General features: G+C 40.6%; 2 protein-coding genes across 2 annotated transcripts; both read left to right on the top strand.

The window, feature by feature from the left end:
* The first annotated feature begins 1,345 nt into the window (after positions 1 to 1,345).
* On the top strand, positions 1,346 to 3,553 carry LOC146635328 (E3 SUMO-protein ligase KIAA1586-like). Its single transcript, XM_085350088.1, is given in 2 exon segments — positions 1,346 to 1,416; positions 2,284 to 3,553. Coding segments are annotated over 2 exon segments (1,341 nt in total).
* Positions 3,554 to 5,256: 1,703 nt separating this feature from the next.
* Positions 5,257 to 6,870, top strand: LOC146635327 (butyrophilin subfamily 2 member A2-like). Its single transcript, XM_085346784.1, has 3 exons — positions 5,257 to 5,317; positions 6,193 to 6,543; positions 6,755 to 6,870. Exons 1-3 carry the CDS (start codon positions 5,257 to 5,259, stop codon positions 6,868 to 6,870), a joined length of 528 nt encoding a protein of 175 aa, XP_085202910.1.
* Positions 6,871 to 19,542: the final 12,672 nt, after the last annotated feature.

Genomic DNA, 19,542 nt, shown 5'->3' with positions numbered 1-19,542 from the left:
TCAGTGGAGCTGCTGAGGAGAACAAATACCCTGGTTGGCACCATTCGGAAGAACAAGCCCGAGCTTCCGCCAGAACTGCTGCAGACAAGGGGGAGAGGAGTTTTTTCCTCCGTGTTTGCTTTCACCTCCACGCATACGGCCGTCTCATACGTCCCTCGCCGCGGCAAAAATGTGCTCCTGTTGAGCTCCAAACACCGGACTCCAGGAATCTGCGACGGACCCAAGAGAAAGCCGCACATAATAAGGGATTACAACAGATGCAAGGGAGGTGTGGACAAACTCGATCAGGTAGGTGTCAGCATCAGTTGCGCACAAATTTATTCATTCTTGCTCATATATTCTTGTGTAAAATATACGTAGGTTTAATGTTTTTGTGTGTGTGTGTGTTTTGTGTTTTTATTAGGCTGTTAACGACTACAGCTGTAGGAGGCGGACGAGACGGTGGCTGTTAGCCCTTTTCCACCATCTGCTTGACATTTCTCTTTATAATGGCTATGTCCTGTGGACCGCGGTGGACCCAGCTTGGCAGCGAAATAAAGGTTACAGGAGGAGGGTCTACATAGAGCAGGTTGGAGAAGCCTTAGTGCAACCATGCATTGCTAGGAGAGAGCGACTTCCCCGCTCTGTCCTCACAGCAGAGTTTGTAAGACAGGCGCAGGCCGCTGCTTCTCCCGATGCTGCAGATCCTTCTCCCGATGCTGCAGATCCTTCTCCCGGTCCCTCTGCAGCCATCAAACCAAAGCTCAGGAGGCAATGTCAGCTGTGCCGAGGAAAAAGAAAGAGGGTCTACAGCGTCTGCCACAAATGTGGGAACGTGACATGCAGGGACCACAGCCTGACCACCTGCAGGAACTGCTCCACCTGAGCAGGACTGCCCCCCAGCCGATCCCCCCCCCCAGCCGATTCCCCCTCACTCCCCTCCAGCCCCCACTCTCACTCATACCTTTCCCCATTCCAAATATTCCAGTATATGTTCATTGTTATATAGTTCTAAAAATAAATGTTTTCTTGTTCAAAGTGATCTTGTATTTTTATTTTCATATTTTTTTTATTTTAGAACACAACAAGGTAATAGTATATAGTGGTAATAAGCAATAAGTAAATAATAAGTGCTAATAAGCAAAAAGTGAAAACATGATCACCATTTATTACATTTACTGTGCTCCTAGAAAAAAATAGTAATAGCGGCGACCCAACCACTTTGCCCCGGGGCTGCTCGACACATACCCGCGAGAGAGGCACTCCTCCCGGGGTGCAGCAGCAGCTTGGCCCGCTGATCGGGCGGGACCATTGTCGGTCCCTAGGGCCGTGAGAGGGTGCATTTTTTTTTTTTAGTCAACAGGGAATGACGTATTTGTTATCACGTGGTATCGGACGTGTGTGCTGGAAAAAGGGGTCCCCGGTGATCGTGCCCCGGTAATCGTCGCGACTTACCCCGGCAAGATGCACTGTTTTCGGCCTAGAGGAGGAGCATTTGCCGCCTGGAGACCATTTTCTGGTCCTAAAAAAAAAAAAAAAAAAGGCGATCGAAATGAATGTTGGTGCCAATCTTTAGTCCATCTAAAGGCCTAATTATAATAACAATTGAATATTACTTCAAATGTTTTTTTTGGAAAATATTTAGTTTTTTGTAAAAAAAACAGGGCGCTCATGTAATAAAACTGGGATTTAAAGGGTTAAAACAACGAAAATATAATTAAAACTTTATATGAATATTTCAGGGAGAAGTAGTTTTAAAAGACTGACCAATTTAAAGTGGAAAAAAATATGAATATATAATCTTTTTATTGCACTTTTTGGGGCGGGACCATTTTTGGTCCCCAGGGCTCGGAAGGGATGCATTAGTGATAGTCGAGTGTGTTTATGCTTGTCTGTGTGGAGAGGATTGTTGGAATACTGATGATGATGTCTGCTATCACTGTCAATTGTCAGTAAACACTTCATCTGGTTGAGGAATCTTCACGTGACATATTACCAGTGCTTTAAGTGGGCCGGTACGCGCCGGTACTCAGTACCGCCACTTCTAAATATAGCTCTTGAGAGTACCGCCACCTCTCCATGCGCCCAGAACGTGCTTTTAGCGTACCGGTACTCTCATTTGCACATCTGTTATAATCGTTTGGCTGCGCTGCCGCTTTTCAGAGCGCCCTTCACAAGCACGCTTCCTAATTCGTCCCACCGAGAGCAGAGACTACATTACCCATACACCAATGTGTTTTACAAGTGAAAAGCGCATGCGTCGCTTTTGCCGTTGTCATGTCAACAACTCAACGTGGTCCGGAGAGGGTGTGTAAAACGCGCAAACAGCTGCTCGGTTAAAATACAAAAACAATGAACACTTAATATGCTCTCCTGGCTTCAGACTCTGAGTAGTAAAAGAACAAGGTCAGAATCAGAGGACTCGCTGGCTGACACCCCACCGAGCCAGAATGATATCGCTGCAGGTCAGACGCAAGCTAATGAAAGCTGCACTAGTGCCGCAGCCGCGGACGACGGCACTTTTTGCGACGACGAGGACGAGAATGACACCATTTCTACCGATGACAACAGCCGCGTTAGCGAGCATGAGTGGCCAGAATGTTGGTCCCAAGCACAAGTCCGGTATTTCTCCACAAATTACAAGTGGCTGATCAGCAGAAATCAAAAGTTGGGTTGTAGTGTGTGTAGTCAAGTTTGTGCTTGCGTGGACATGCAGCAAGGGCAGAGAGTGTCGCAGGAGTGGAGTGGGTGCTTAATCTCGTCTTTTGGAAGGGACAAGGCTGCACAACAAAACTCACTACGAAAAAAAATAAAAGAGCACAGAGACTCAATTTATCACAAGAAAGCAGTTGAAATAAAAGAGAAGGCAACACAAAATACAATGCAAAAACACATTGAAGATATGAGAAAGGCTGACTACGCTTCAGCTTGCAATGTGTTTAGAACAGCTTATAAGATTGGCAAGCATGGGCGTCCCTTTACAGACATGCCAATAGATGTCCAGTTGCAAGTCTTAAATGGTGTCAAGATGGGCAGAGTTTTGCACTCTAATAACTCATGTGCAAATATACTGGATCACATTGCAGCTGAAATGAAAAAGAAGGTAGTCAATGACATAGTGATGAATGAAAGAAAATTGTGTGTGCTCATTGATGAATCCACTACAATAAGTGGAAAGTCTGTGCTTGTCGTGTGCCTGCGGTCAGCTATTTCCAGTGAAAATCCAGACACAATATTTTTTGAACTGATTGAGCTGCAGGGGACCACAGCAAAGGACATCACTGAAGCACTGTTAGGATGTCTTCATAATAATGGCTTTGACCCTCACTACCTACAGGAACATTTGTTGGCATTTGCTTGTGATGGAGCCTCAGTGATGCTTGGGAGGAAAGCAGGAGTTGCTGCACAGCTTTGTTCCAAATTCCCTTACCTGTTTGTCTGGCATTGTTCCAATCACAGACTGGAACTGGCAGTTTGTGATGTTTTGAAGGAGGTAGGAGGAATCAACCACTTTAAAATATTCTTAGATCAGCTTTACTCCCTCTCGCATCACCAAAAAACCAAAGGGAGTTAACCGAGAGTGCTCACAATGTTGGACAACGTCTCCTTGTGATAGGCCGTGTTTTATCAGTGCGTTGGGTTGCTTCAAGTGAGAGAACAGTGAAAGCAGTATGGGAGAACTACCAAGCTCTGCAGGTACACTTTACAAGTGCTGCTGCTGATACCAGCAGGGACTCAAGAGAGAGAGCAAAATACAAATTAGTTTATAATTTATTTTATGTACATTTTGTTAAAAAAAAAATTTCAATACCTTTTTGCACATTTTATTTATGTTCAGTAGCTCTTTCTAGCTCAAGCAAATCCACAAACTAATAAAATGATTTATTATTTTGTATAAGGTTGTCTGTTGACTGTTGTATATAAAACCCATTAAATATAGTTGTTGTTACCTCAGGGGAGGCGGAAAAAGAATAGAGTACCGGCACCTCTTTTGGGCCACTTAAAGCACTGCATATTACAAAGTCTGTATTATTAACTCTGTAATTAGGCGCCATTCTTCTTATTTTACGGCGCTGTTGCTCAATCGGGGAACGCTCTCTGTTGAGAAGAAAAGCATGAATTTGTTTGTATACAGATTATCCATTGTTTAAATGTCCCGGTAGTCGAAAAGGAGGCAGAGCTGCTGAGAAATGCCAGGAGCTAACTGGGCGCTAACCGTATCATTCAAATATATTGAATGTCGCAATGCTGGCAAAGAGAGGAAGTGATGTAAGATTTGCGCATGCGGGGTACCGATCGGGTTTCCGGTACGGATCGGGTAGCGACAAGCGCGAACGATCGCATGTCCGCCATTACCTGCCTGAAACCAGAAGTGACGTCATTTTCGCCGAAAATGTAGTGTTTTACTTGTAGGCCTTAAAAGCCTATACTGGTGTTTTTATAAGTCATGTTTGACTTTATGCTTTTCTGAATAGTTTCTGTGATGCTTAGAACTCAAATTGCACTGCTTTAAATAGTTTATTTTGATGCACATGCTGTTTTCTTTGCAAATTTGCATCATAAGATTGTTTTTCGTTTTTTCTGCATTATATAAAAATTGGTGTATCTCAAAAATAAAACTATGAAGACACTCAAAATAAATTTCCTGTGGTTGTAAACTACTTTTTTTGCAACTTTTTTGTATTTAAAGTTTTGAGGGATAAACCTCTTAAATTTCTCCAAGTAGAAATATATGTAAAAAACAAAACAAAAACGATTTTAAATTTTTTTGTAGTTTATTGCACTTTTTTGCAATTTATGTAGTTACTATGGACTTAATGCATACATATTATTAAAATGTGGGCTATAACAGTTGTATTGATGTATAGCAACTTGAAATGCTCCCACAAATGGCACTACAGCCTGTAAAAATATAAAGTAAGCTCTGGCGGCCTTGGTTCTATGGTAGGTCTTAAAGGGTTAAAGAAAACTTGTGGAGGATATATGTAAAACATTTGAGCTGAGAATTGAGGCTCTGTCAAGCTCACTTACTCAAATTTTAATTACTTCATTATTTTGCTGTTATTTCTCTTTCATGCTCAGACATGTGTCTCCCGCCTCTCAGCTTCACTCTTCCCACTATCTGGTTTCTTTACACCGCACACACACCCTCAACCTCAAGTCAAAGCAAGACTGTTTATATCAGTTACCTGACATTTACAGTGTTAGATTGTCTTCCTGACAATATCAGCATTCTTGGATTTTTAACAGCTGAACTTTGAAGTGGATGAAGAGAAAATGAGTGCAGTGACTGAGTCGCTCTGCTGCATTCTGCTGCTTTTTTTCTGCATGTTTTCCCGTAAGTACAAAATAACAGCAGCTCACTAATAACACTAAGAACAATTGATTGATTGGAGGAAGTAAGAAGCTGTGTGGAAATGGAGTAGACTATATCTTGTAGCTAAGTAACACATTTGGCAGTCCTGATATTTATTGCGACTGAAGCGAACCCTAATATAGAAAAAAGTCCACGACAGCTTATCTTTACATTTTTACATGTTGTTACACATTTTATTAATTTGTATGTATTACGTCGACAGCAACAACATAAACTGCTAAAAACTGCAATAAACTCAAAGAAATTACAATCATTTTTGTTTTTGTACACATTTTCTTTACTTACAACAATGTCAAAGGCGTTGAAGAAGAGGCTTGGGGCCACTTCATCCAGAGAACTGCTGCTTACTGGATATTTCCTCTTGTTCAGACTATTCTCTGTAGCGATGACTGTGAGCAGATCAGACCTGTCTGCAGTATTCAGCCCAGCCCATGTGGCACCAACAACCATCCTACATTCAAAGTCACTTATATAACCATTCTTCATCATTCTGATGTTCAGTTTGAACTTCAGCAGGTTGTCTTGATCATGTCTAAATGCCTAAATGCATTTGGTTGCTTCCATTTTATTGGCTAATTAGTCATTTGCATTAACAAACAGATGAATACAAAACGACAGGGATTGACCCAAAGTACTTTTTCGTAAAGGCAGTGAGATTAATAAGGAAAGTATATAAAAACTGATTTGAGAAGGGAATAAAACCTAAGATTTAAATGTAAAATATGATTAAAAATACATGAAATACAGCTCAGGAATCTCTGTTTGGTCCTCACTGTGAAGTGAACAGTTGTATTTTCACCTTTAACCTCTCTGCTCTGTATTGTTTCCTCCTTCAGACCAGGAAACCATCACAGCTGATTCTAAGCAGAATGTCAATCTCACATGTCAGGTACCAAATAAAACGGACCCCATCATTGTTGTAGAGTGGAGCAGAGCTGACCTGGTACCAGAATATGTTTTTGTGTATCGGAATGAGAAGCTTGATCTGGAAAACCAGCATCCATCCTTTAAGAACCGTGTGGATCTGCGAGACAGACAGATGAAGGACAGAGACGTGTCTTTGATTCTAAAGAATGTGACGATTAATGACACTGGAATATACGAGTGTCATGTCTTCATGAGTGCAACAAAAGTTCGTCTGAAGACCAAACCCATCTGCAACATCACCCTGAGAGTTGTTCCTCCAGGTGAGTGAGTAGAGTTGAGTGTGTGATCAGAGGTGAAGCTGCTTCCTGGTTGTTGATGTTTGTTTCTAAAGAAAGCATCTGGTCTGAGTGATGTGATCAGAGTGCAGTAGATAATGTCTGACAGCAGTTTGAAGAGGAAATGGATTCTGTTCTGTTCTTCACTCATCACCTACCTGACAGCTGACACCTCACACCTGTTTCTCACCTGCAGGTCAGCCAGGAGGAGACACAGAGGATGGAGGGAAGGAGGATGGATCTGTTGGACTGAAAGTTGGCCTGCCACTTTTAGGTGTGCTACTTATTGCTGCTGCTGTTGTTGTTTTTTGATAAAGAACAAGGTCAAGATTTATACCAATCTGGGCACGCAGTAGAGAATGAGCTGTAGACTTCAATCATGTAAAATGTGTTTCATCTCTGTCAAACCTTTTTGTATTATTGTGTTTATCAGTGGCTCTGTGAGCTTCAGTGTGTTCGTGTGTATTTTGTTTCAAGGTGCTGCTTAGTCTTTAACAATGCTCTGTAGTCAAAATGTTTAAAATGAGTCGAAGGTTTTCTTTTTTAAATATGTTCAGAAAGTGTGTGGGAAAGTAATTATTGGATATTAAGTAGCGGAATTTCAAGAGCAGGACCACGTCTCCAACACGCTCCTTCCGGTTCTCATCTAGATAGGTTCCCCCAGTTCTGCAAGCTGTTGATTCTCATTTACGTGCCTCACCCTCCCTTCCTCCCTTTTTCAATTCTGTAACTTCTTCACTTCTATTAGGTACATGGGGATCAGGGGCCATGGAACCCCTGATAACCATAACCAGGCCCAGGAACCGACGCCAATCCCTTTCAAGGCCTTCCCCAAACCACAGGTCAATTCATGTCCAAGAATTAACCTTTACCTACTTATGGCTGGCGGTGTTCCAGTTTGACCACTTGGTGGCAGCTTTGTGTCTCTCTTATAATGCTGCTGTATGGTAGGCTTCAAAAGCCGAATGTTTTTGAGCTTTAAATCAGCCGAGATCCTTTGAATCTACCATTGTCTGTGCTTTGCTCCATTTTCCATGAATATTTCTTGAATTTCCCCTCACCCCAACCAGTCGCAGCAGATGATTGCGCCTCTCTGGTTTTGTTGGAGGTTTCATTCCTTATGAAGGAAGGTTTTCCCTACCCACTGTCACCCAACGCTTGGTCACAGTGTGTCATCTGTTTTTTGGGGTCTTCTCTGTACTATTGTAGGGTCTTTATCCTTAAATACAAAATCCCCTGGAGGTGATTGCTGTTGTGATTTGGTCCTCTATAAATAAAATTGAATTTAACTGACCAGACTGTAAACTGTTTCTTTTCTCGTGTTCAGCCACTGCTGGCAGAGAGAAAGAAAGTAAAACCTAAAAGGGAGTATCCTTCATCAAAGCTCCACCCTCTCGTAGAATATGGTCACACGTACACGGGTTTTTTGAAAAGATTTTTCTATGCATCTTTCGTCCAAAACGTAAACTGCATTTTCAATCACTGAAAACCGAGATTTTTATCAACTCCTGCCGGGGTGGAGATTTTTGAAAACTCAGTTTTTACATGTGGACGAGGAAAACGGAGATTTAATCTGATTATCTACAGTTTTTACACGCTTATATATACACACAAAGTTACTGTACCTCCATTTAGAAAGACAGAGGCGTCAGGGTGAACTTCTACATTCACACACTGATGTCGTCGTCAGTTTTTAACAAACTTGATTTTTTTTAAAAGTTAAATTTAGGCCTGCTGTATGGATTTTGTTCATTCCTAAGTTGTGAGTCTACACCAGCCAAAATACTGTCTTTTGTTATTAAAGAAAAACTTTTCAGAAGTACTGCATAAAACCCTCTTTACTGTTTCCCTCCCAGGCTTCTAGACTTCTTATTGGACAACATTTCCACAGGGCTAGGATCTGGCATGTTCTTGACAACATTTGACTGTGTTTTTTGCATTTAAATTGGACAGAGATATTTTTCAAAACTGCACCTGTGGACGGGATACTTAAAAAATCACAATTGGACTGTTATTTTTTTTTAAGTAAGGGGTGTCCAACTCCAGTTCTCGAGAGCTACTGTCCTGCAGCTTTTAGATGCATCTCTACTCCAACACAGCTGAATCAAATGGTTGGATTACCTCTTCAGCAGGCTATCAAGTTTGGCAATGGCCTGATAACAAGCCATTCATTTGATTCAGCTGTGTTGGAACAAAACCCCCCTTAAAGAACTACCGGACCAAACCGGTTTCATTAAAGGTAGGCACTCATCAACAAATACACACAGAATACTTAATTTTATAGACTATTCATGTAGTAAAAACACTGAAACCACGATATTGTCTCTAGATGCAGAAAAATACATTTATTTATATTTGCAACTTTACACAATTTTGGTTTTGGAGACTCTTTCATAAACTGGTTGAAAATATTACATAATTGCCCAACAGCCTGTGACAGCACAAATGCCCAAACATCCCCCAGCTTCTGTCTCCCCTTCACTGTTTGCAAATTTTATTTAAACACAAACAGCAGCAATCAGACAGGCTACAGTAATTAAGTGCAAAAAATGCACAAATGTAAAACATAAGATCAGTCTTTATGCGGATGTGTTACTTTTTCTCCAACACTCACAAACCACTCTCTGAGGTAATTACATTAATAAACTTATTCTCAAGTGTTTCATATTATTTGATAAACAGTTCTTCCTATTAATTGCTCCTTCAAAAATTCTTCTACCCCGCTGCAATTTGGAAATATTAAATATTTAGGTATCCCACTTAATAAAGAAAGTAGAAGATGATCTGTCTAGGTGGAAATCTCTACCCATATCACTCATGGGAAGGGTTGTGTCAGTAAAAACTATGGTCTTGCCAAGACTCAATTATTTATTCTTAGTTATTCTGAATAAACAATCAGTAGACACGTTTAGATCTGTTCCGACGACCATTTATAAATTCCTTTAGAAAGATACACCAACGTGTATCAGTCTAAAAATGCTTTAAAGGACCAAGAACAAAGGAGGACTAGATCTGCCTAACTTTCAACACTACTTCCTAGCCAACAGGCTACAATCATTTTAGCATAGTTTAAAAATACCATCTAAGATGAGCCCTGGCTAGATGTAGAACAAGCACTTTGCAACAATATAGATTGCAGACCTACCATTTATCAGGTCAAACATTAAATGACATGAATGCTTTAAAAGTATCAACATCGGCTCCTCTCTGACAGCATGATGGGAGTTTCTAAAAATGACCTAGTTTTCATGAATCCCATGCAAATGTACACCCATCTGAACAATAGTGATGGGATTTTCGGCTCTTTTTAGAGAACCGGCTCTTTCGGCTCGGCTCACTAAAAAGAGCTGGCTCTTTCGGTTCCAAGCCGGCTCTTCAGGTTGATTTGTTGCTTTAATTAATTTATTATTAACAACAATATAAAATTATGCACAAAAAGAATTACTAATGTAAAAAAAATGTGGTTTTATTTATATATGTTTATATATAAATATATACAGTGGCCCCTAGAGACAAAGCACCTACAAACTCCAAAGCCACATTTCTAGCGTTAACTGAACTTCCAAAACAGAGCTACCTAGATCACTTAAATGACACAAAGCATATGTGTATTGTTTATGTATTTATACACAAGCACTCATATATATATTCAAATAATATAAAAAAAAAAAAAGTTCATTTACCTGTTACTACCACACACCAAATCCGGTCGTTGGTACTTCCTGGCTTGTGTAGCCACTAGGTAACAAAAGCTCAACACTGCACCCAGCATCCTGGAGAACTTCTGTTGTGTTTTGCACGTGTTTTGGAGTTTTTACGTGCTTTGGAGTTTTTACGTGCCGTGCCTCTAGGGGCCACCGTAAATATACTTTTATTTATTCACTCCACATAAAATGTAATAAATAAATCATATAATACAAAAACCAACTATTTACATTTTAACTTTTAACTATTTAAATTTTCAGCTTTTTCCTTTTAAACAAAGTTAAAGTGAAACAACACAAAACACTGCAAACCACAACACAATTACATATAAATTAAAATATGAAAACAAAAAGAAGATGCATATTCTCTGTCATATAGGCCTGCATGAACAAACTTTCTGAATCCTTTATCATCCGCAAATGAAATTAGTTGTGGATGATTACTATACCTTTCTAATGTGACGTTGTTGTCCCTGGTAGTGATGGGATTTCCGGCTCTTTTTAGAGAACCGGCTCTTTCGGCTCCGAACCGGCTCTTCAGGTTGTTTTGTTGCTTTAATTAATTTATTATTAACAATAATATAAAGTTATGCACAAAAGGAATTACTAATGTAAAAAAAAAAAAAAGTGGTTTTATTTATTTATATATGTTTATATATAAATATATGTGGTGGCCCCTAGAGACAAACACGTACAAACTCCAAAGCACATTTCTAGCATGAACTGAACTTCCAAAACAGAGCTACCTAGATCACTGAAATTACACAATTGAAAGCATATGTGTATTGTTTGTGTATTTATACACAAGCACTAATATATATTCAAATAATATATCCTCCTGACTACCAGCAAAGCAAATTTGTCCTCTGTAGTGCACCTTTCTAAACCTGAATATCTCTCATGCACTGCATACTACAGAATTGCCTCCTTTTGGTATCTACAGAGGACATTTAGGGCTTTCCAATGATACCAAATGTGAAGGGGTGGAGCTTTGGGAACTTTAGTTTTTTCATTAAGGAACATGGCGGCCATCGCTGCAAGCACATTTTATGGGAAGAAGAAAAGTAAGTGCATAAAACTTCTTATTGAGCAATTTTTAGCTATAAATGTTGTTAGCATATTTTAAATAAGTCTCTTAATAACACATTAAAACATAGTATGCTTAATTCTAACTTAATTTTAGTATAGTATTGAAGTGTTTAAAAAATGTCCTCCATAGTGGACATTTGTAGTCATTTCCTCCATTTTGTTCTGTTTTTTTAAATGACCAGAAAAGGAGTCATTTTTAGAAGCAGAAAGAAATTTATTGCAGTTTGATGAGGGAAACCCAGATCTTGAGTTGTCTGATGAAGAAGATCATAGGGAATAAGCCCTTGAAGAAGAAAGAAGTAGGAGCATCAGGGATGGTACTCAGACCTGAACTTGCTGTCATTAAGTGGTTGGACAGTTGTCATGGCATCCTCTGCCTATGGCAATCAACCTCAGGACAGACGCACAAGATGGTCTAAGAAAAACAAAAGGTTTGTCCATGTAGCAAGTCCACTGGCAATTGCTGAGTACACTACCAATATAGGTGTCGTGGACCTTGTTGCCGAATGTTGAGTTTCTACAGGATGGTCCCTCACACTCAGAAATTGACAGTATGTGCAGTTTTCTACTTTTTGATCTGGCAATCACCAACTCGTGGCTTCAGTATAGCAGTGACTTGCAGTTTTGGGGGAAGAAACCACTACAGTTCCTTGAGTTCAAACTTCTCCTTGGTGAAGAGTTGAAGAAAATGTTTGCCATCAAAGTTCATTTTTACACGTTTGGCCTTCCAATGTCCTCTGCAGTGGACATGTGATATCTAAAAAATGTGAACTTTTTTTTCCAAAAAAATTATTTCAGTCTTCTAATTACCTTACAAACATTGGGGGATTTAAAATTTTTTTTGATTGGACAACATTTTTTTTCCTGGTAGTCAGGAGGATATAAAAAAATATTCATTTACCTGTTACTACCACACACCAAATCCGGTCGTTGGTACTTCCTGGCTTGTGTAGCCACTAGGTAAGAAAAGCTCAACACTGCCCCTAGCATCCTGGAGCACTTCTGTTGTGTTTTGCACGTGTTTTGGAGTTTTTAAGTGCTTCAGAGTTTGTACGTGTTTTGGAGTTTTTACGTGTTCTGCAAACCACAACAATTAAATATAAATTAAAATATGAAAACAAAAAGAACATGCATATTCTCTGTCATATGGGCCTGCATGAATAAACTTTCTGAATCCTTTATCACCTGCAACCGAAAATAGTTGTGGATGATTACTATACCTTTCTAATGTGACGTTGTTGTCCCTGGCTCTCTTTCTCTCTCTCTCCCTCTGGCTCTGTTCCTGTGCTACTGAGTGTAACTACCGCCCCTCCCCCCTCTGCCCAGCATAACACTAGCATCCCCAGGCTTCTACCTTTCTACCTATAAAACCCGAGAGCAGTCAAATGGTGGAAGTGGAAGCTAAATTGGCTAAATTGACCGCGGAGTCATCATTTTGCGTTTCTACCTTTAAAAGCCGGAGAGCAGTCAGTCAAATGCTGGAGTCGTTCATATGTATATTAGGTCGTTACCTAGGAATTCTGGAGGGAGGGGAGTGGGGGTGAGTGATTGAGGGGGTGGGGGAGTGGAGTGTTTCAGTTTGCCATCTTAGGGAGAAATCAACACATGTCCTTTGTTGCTGACATTTATTGATGAAAACAGTACAAAAAACCAACCATTTGTACACATATTTACAAATAATGATAAAAAGTGAGTGAGTACATTTCAACATTTTCAGCAATCACTCACAATCCTGGCACTGCCATGGTATCTGTCGTCTGCATTTACCACATGTGTACCTGTAGCAGTGAACACATCGCACAGTGGCCTGATTTTTTTTGCATCTGTGTACTTGGATTTTAGGTCGCAAGCCACCCAAAACTTGCTCCATGCACCACTCAGCAGGCCATTTGTAAATATGTGTACAAATGGTTGGTTTTTTGTACTGTTTTTATCAATAAATGTCAGCAACAAAGGACATACACCCATGTGTGTTGATTTCTCCCTAAGATGGCAAACTGAAACACTCCAAGTTGGTGACTTTTGGAGATTTGTTTCCCTGGATGATTGAGAATGCATCAAGATGAAACACAAAAGGAAGCTCACCGCTTTTAGCAGCTCCCCCACCCCCTCAATCACTCACTGAGTGATTGAGGGGGTGGGGGAGTGGAGTGTTTCAGTGTGCCATCTTAGGGAGAAATCAACACATGTCCTTTGTATGTCCTTTGTTGCTGACATTTATTGATAAAAACAGTACAAAAAACCAACCATTTGTACACATATTTACAAATGGCCTGCTGAGTGGTGCATGGAGCATGTTCATTGGTTCATGGACCTCCCTGAACTAATGGCATTTATGGCAGCAACAAAAGCGGTGAGCTTCCTTTTGTGTTTCATCTTGATGCATTCTCAATCATCCAGGGAAACAAATCTCCAAAAGTCACCAACTTGGAGTGTTTCAGTTTGCCATCTTAGGGAGAAATCAACACACATGGGTGTATGTCCTTTGTTGCTGACATTTATTGATGAAAACAGTACAAAAAACCAACCATTTGTACACATATTTACAAATGGCCTGCTGAGTGGTGCATGGAGCATGTTCATTGGTTCATGGACCTCCCTGAACTAATGGCATTTATTGCAATTGTCATCTTGCGGGGGGTTTACAGGGTTCCATCGGTAAATGACTGCTGGTCAGCAAACCTGGGAAACCCACAGATAATTGGAACTATGGCACGAAACCGCTTCCAAGACATCATGCAACACTCCACTCCCCCACCCCCTCAATCACTCACCCCCACTCCCCTCCCTCCAGAATTCCTAGGTAACGACCTAATATACATATGAACGACTCCAGCATTTGACTGACTGCTCTCCGGCTTTTAAAGGTAGAAACGCAAAATGATGACTCCGCAGGGGTCTAAGGTAGAAAACCAAAATGACTGCTCTCCGGGGGTCTAAGTGATAAAGCACAAGGCTCAGGTGCGAAGTGAAGCAGAAAAAAAGTGTGAGAGAGAGAGAGAGAGAGAGAGAGAGAGAGAAAAAAAAAAAAAACCCACGTGACGGCTCGCGATAAGGAGCCGGCTCGCGTCGTTCACGTCAAAGAGCCGGCTCTAAGAGCCATTTCGTTCGCGAACGACCCATCACTACCTCCTGCTCTGTTCCTGTGCTACTGAGTGTAACTACTGCCCCTCCCCCTCTTCCCAGCGCAAAGCACAAGGCTTGCATGCGGAGTGAAGCGGAAATAAAAGTGTGTGAGAGAGGGTGAGAGAAAGAAAAAAAAAACAAAAAAAAAACACGCGTCTCGCGTCGTTCACTTCAAAGAGTCGGCTCTAAGAGCCGTTTCGTTCGCGACCGACACATCACTACTGAACAACCATGACTTTTAGTACAGATTAATAATATGACAAACTTCCCAAATTGGAGTTTTAAAGAAATTGAATGCTTGGAACATGTATTCAAAGGAACAGACTTTATTCCATTTGACACAGTTAAGTTAGAATAAATTTTTAGAATATCAAAAAATTAAACCAATATCAAAAAGACATTTGGCCTACTCAAGTCAAATTACAAACACCACCAAGTATGCATACATGCCAGCCAGCCCTCCCGATTAAATTTTATTTATATAGCGCCAAATCACAAGAGTCACCTCAAGGCACTTTATATTGTAAGGTAGACCCTACAAGCAAGCACTTCAGGGACAGTAGAACGGAAAAACTCACTTTCAACAGGAAGAAACGTTCAGCAGAAATAGGCTCAGGGACGTGCTGCCATGTGGCATGACCAGTTGGGGTGAGAGGAGGAAGAGAGGACAATATACTTGCTCGGGATGAGAGCTAGAGATTAGTAAAAAGCCTACACCTACTGCAGCATAACTATTGGAGGATTCAGGGTCACCTGGTCCAGCTCTAAATATATGCTTTACCAAAAAGGAAAGTTTTAAGCCTAATATTAAAAGTAGAGATAGTGTCTGTCTCCTGAATCCAAACTGGAAGCTGGTTCCACAGAAGAGGGGTCTGAAAACTGAAGGCTCTCCCTCCCATTCTACTTTTAAATACTCTAGGAACAACAAGTAGGCCTGCAGAGCGAGAGCGAAGTGCTCTAATAGGGTGATAGGATACTACAAGACATTAAGATAAGCGAGAAAACCATTAGAAAACCCCTAATAGGAAGTACGTTGGCAACAGTGGGAAAGAAGTAATGTCCAACAGAACTGGTTAGGGCGGGGCAGCCATTTGCTGTGACAGGTTGGGGGTTAGAGGAGGGAGAAAGGTAAAAAGACATGTTTTGGAAGAGAGCCAGAGATGAATCATGACTCACAATTAAATGCAGAGTGGTGCATAAACGCCTGGTGACATTGTCACTCCCACCACATGGACTGTGTGACTGTTAGTGATCTTATCTCAGTGATCTGAAAAATCAAGCTATGGTGGTCTATATCAGAGATTGACAGCCTAAACAATTCACCTGTCTTCCTCCTCAACATGTGATGGGGGCTTTTTTGTGAAGAAAAAAGACAAAGCATTAAGACCCTTTATTGATTTTTAAGGTCAGAACCAAGTAACAGCTAAAAATAAGTATTCTCTGCCTTTGTGTAGGTCCTCAGTTTCAAAAGCAGGACCCAAAAACATGAATTCCTATGTCGCATACAGTGTATTTATTTTAAAGTAAAAGAATGAAAAAATGCTGAAAATAATCTTCCATGTGTGGAGGTAAACACAGACATGTTTTATTGCATGTTTTATTCGTGTACTTAGTCCTCGGTTCTGTGGTGTTACTTTCCCGGTGTCTGTAATAATTATTTCCACAACAACAGGCTGCCCTTAGTACAGACGATCAGTAAACAAAGAAACTTGCAAAACACTAGCTGGGAGCTGACTGAGTTTCTCACCACTATTCGATTGAAGCTCAGCTACTCTGTTAAGTAGCTCTCCTGATGAGGCTGATCAGCAACAGGTGAGTATGATTATTCCTCAGGTGTGACTGGCTCCACTGCCAGATGTGGCGTGGTGTTTCAGGAAAAACTGGACACTGCCGCACACACACACACACACACACACACACACACACAGCATACTGGACTGGGAAGGCTTGAAAAACATTATGAATCCTCATGTTTTGACATGAGTTAAATCAGGCAGTCACCAGATTATTTATTGCCATAATTTTAGATCCCATAAAGCAAGGAGCAAATCTTTTGGACTTGGTGCATGATGGAGCATTGGCCATTGACAACCATACTTTCTGATCTGAAACATAGGGAGGTGAGCCGATCTTGTAACGGTCAGCCAGCCATTTATTTTGCTCTCTAGTCCTGAGGAGAGCAGCTCGGGTCAGTTTCCACAGATGCCACAGCTCAATTGCTTTGAACTTTTATTTTCCCTAAGTTGGACCTTTAGAAAAACAAATCATATTGTTGATGTGTTCCTGTGTGAAAGGCCACGCTTAACAATCCTCTGGGACATTTAGCACTTTGTTGTTTTTGTGATTGTAGTGAGCTGAGATGAATTCATGCTCAAATATCTGAGGACATTAAAGCAGCTGTCAGTGTATCAGCCTGCTCATCTGCACTGTAACATCTATCAACATCAGCGTGGTGGAAATACTGTAAAGATTTTTGAAGTTTGGAAGATGCAGCAACACACGCCTTTTTGTTTCATTTACAAATAACAGAAGCTCTTGATCTAGTGTGCATTTGTAGTGAAAGCAGATGGATTACATATACATGAATGCTTTGCAGATAGAGTGCAGGACTTACACTGAATCACAAAGGATGAAAGGAAAACCATCTGCAGACAGTGCTCTCACTCTGATTGGCTGCTGTAGAAGAGAACAATTGTACTTTGATCCTTAAATCTCTCTGCTCTGTGTCATTTCCTCTTTCAGACAAGAAAGTCATCAGCTAAGTCTGGAGAAAATGTAACTGCCATGTCAAGCTCCAAGAAACAACATCATCGGTGTAGAGTGGAGCAGACCTGATCTAATTCAAACATATGCTCTTTTGTACCAGGATTGGCACTTTGATCAAGCCAACCAGCATCCATCATTTAAGAACCCCCAAAGTTACATCAGAGTGACGTTTTTTTATATGGCATTCTTTTGGATGTCCACTTTTGGTCCGTTGAAAGGGTTGTTTCGTAACCCACAGGTTACGTTTGTTTTTCAACATCTACTGAACATCTAGTGTTGTTGTCAATACGACCTCTGTGTACGGGTTGTGGTTGTTGTGGATGTCATTCAATGTCAAACTTTGTCTCGTTAAGCTTATTAGCCAGTTCTCTGAATGAGAAGATTTTTTGCAACGAGAGGATGAAGGAGTGTCGGTGCTTCTGGAGCTAAATGATGTGCTGGTTTTGCTGGTGGAGGCGCGGTCTTTTCATGTGTGTTATGAATAAATCTTCTTTTTTTCGGTACAGGTACTAGTTTTATTTTGTTGTATTTATCTGCGACACCTTAACAGCCGGTCCGTGAAAATATTGTCGGGCATAAACTGGTCCGTGGCGCAAAAAAGGTTGGGGACCGCTGGCTTAAGAGCACCAGATGGAAAGCGGCTTAAAAACGGGCTACTCTGAAGCTGAGATCGTGGAGGCTGTCATACGTGCCATCAGTCCTGGGTTAAAACGCTATTTGGAAGGGAAAAAGATCTCACATTGACCAGACTGAGACAAGTTCTAAAAACCCATTATGCAAAAACGGATGCAACAGTACTGTATCAGCAGTTAACCAAAGTTCCCCGGGGGCAAATGAAACACCACTTGAGTTCCTGATTAGAGTGCTGGATTTGCGTCAAAAAATTATTTTTGCATCTGAGCGTGCCCATTCCAGCCTAAAGTACAAGAAATAACATGTTCAAAGTCAATGTTTTCAGTCCATTAGAACGGGTCTTCTAAATGACAATGTCAGAGCAGAAATGAGAGTATATCTACAGGATGAAAACTGTAGCGATAATAATAATGGATTGGATTTATATAGCGCTTTTCGAGGCACCCAAAGCGCTTTGCAATGCCACTATTCATTCACACACTGGTGGAGGCAAGCTACGGTTGTAGCCACAGCTGCCCTGGGGCAGACTGACAGAAGCGAGGCTGCCATATCGCACCATTGGCTCCTCTGGCCAACACCAGTAGGCGGTAGGGTAAAGTGTCTTGCCCAAGGACACAACGACCAGGACAGAGAGCCCGGGATCGACCTTCCGGTTACAGATGCGCTTCCCAACCCCCTGAGCCACGGTCGCCCAAATAAACTCAACCCAAATAAAGATAAACTCTTATTAATGAAAATGCAAACAGCCCAGTACAATAGTGATGGGATTTCCGGCTCTTTTTAGAGATCCGGCTCTTTCGGCTCGGCTCACTAAAAAGAGCCGGCTCTTTCGGCTCCGAACCGGCTCTTCGGGTTGTTTTGTTGCTTTAATTAATTTATTATTAACAATAATATAAAATTATGCACAAAAGGAATTACTAACGTAAAAAAAAGTGGTTTTATTTATATATGTTTATATATAAATATATGCGGTGGCCCCTAGAGACAAAACACGTACAAACTCCAAAACACATTTCTAGCATGAACTGAACTTCCAAAGTACTAGATCACTTAAATTACACAATTAAAAGCATGTGTGTATTGTTTGTGTATACACAGGCACTCATATAATATTCAAATAATTTTAAAAAAAAGTTAATTTACCTGTTACTACCACACACCAAATCCTGTCGTTGGTACTTGCTGGCTTGTGTAGCCACAAGATAACAAAAGCTCAACACTGCGCCCAGCATCCTGGAGCACTTCTGTTGTCTTTTGTATGTGTTTTGAGTTTTTACGTGCTTCTGAGTTTTTACGTGCTTCTGAGTTTTTACGTGCTTCTGAGTTTTTACGTGCTTCTGAGTTTTTACGTGCTTCTGAGTTTGTACATGCTTCAGAGTTCGTACGTGATTTGAAGTTTGTATGTGCTTTGTCTCTAGGAGCCACCGTAAATATACTTTTATTTATTCACTCCACATAAAATGTAATAAATAAATCATATAATACAAAAATCAACTATTCACATTTCAACATTTAACTATTTAAATTTTCAGCTTTTTCCTTTTACAAATTTAAAGTGAAAACAACACAAAACACTGCAAACCACAACACAATTAAATATAAATTATAATATGAAAACAAAAAGAAGATGCATATTCTCTGTCATATGGGCCTGCATGAATAAACT

This window comes from Diplotaxodon limnothrissa, linkage group LG3 (assembly GCF_057381915.1).
Source record: "Diplotaxodon limnothrissa isolate DT_005_m linkage group LG3, D_limnothrissa_male_GT1.1, whole genome shotgun sequence".
NCBI classification, from domain to species: domain Eukaryota; kingdom Metazoa; phylum Chordata; class Actinopteri; order Cichliformes; family Cichlidae; genus Diplotaxodon; species Diplotaxodon limnothrissa.
This window is presented reverse-complemented; position numbering and strand designations above follow the sequence as displayed.

Bases quoted from the DNA above. Each gene is read 5' to 3' on its own strand.
- LOC146635327 (XM_085346784.1), top strand. From the start codon at position 5,257: ATGAGTGCAGTGACTGAGTCGCTCTGCTGCATTCTGCTGCTTTTTTTC. The intron at 5,318-6,192 runs GTAAGTACAAAA...TTCCTCCTTCAG, and splicing joins TTTTTTCTGCATGTTTTCCC to ACCAGGAAACCATCACAGCT. The intron at 6,544-6,754 runs GTGAGTGAGTAG...TCTCACCTGCAG, and splicing joins CCTGAGAGTTGTTCCTCCAG to GTCAGCCAGGAGGAGACACA.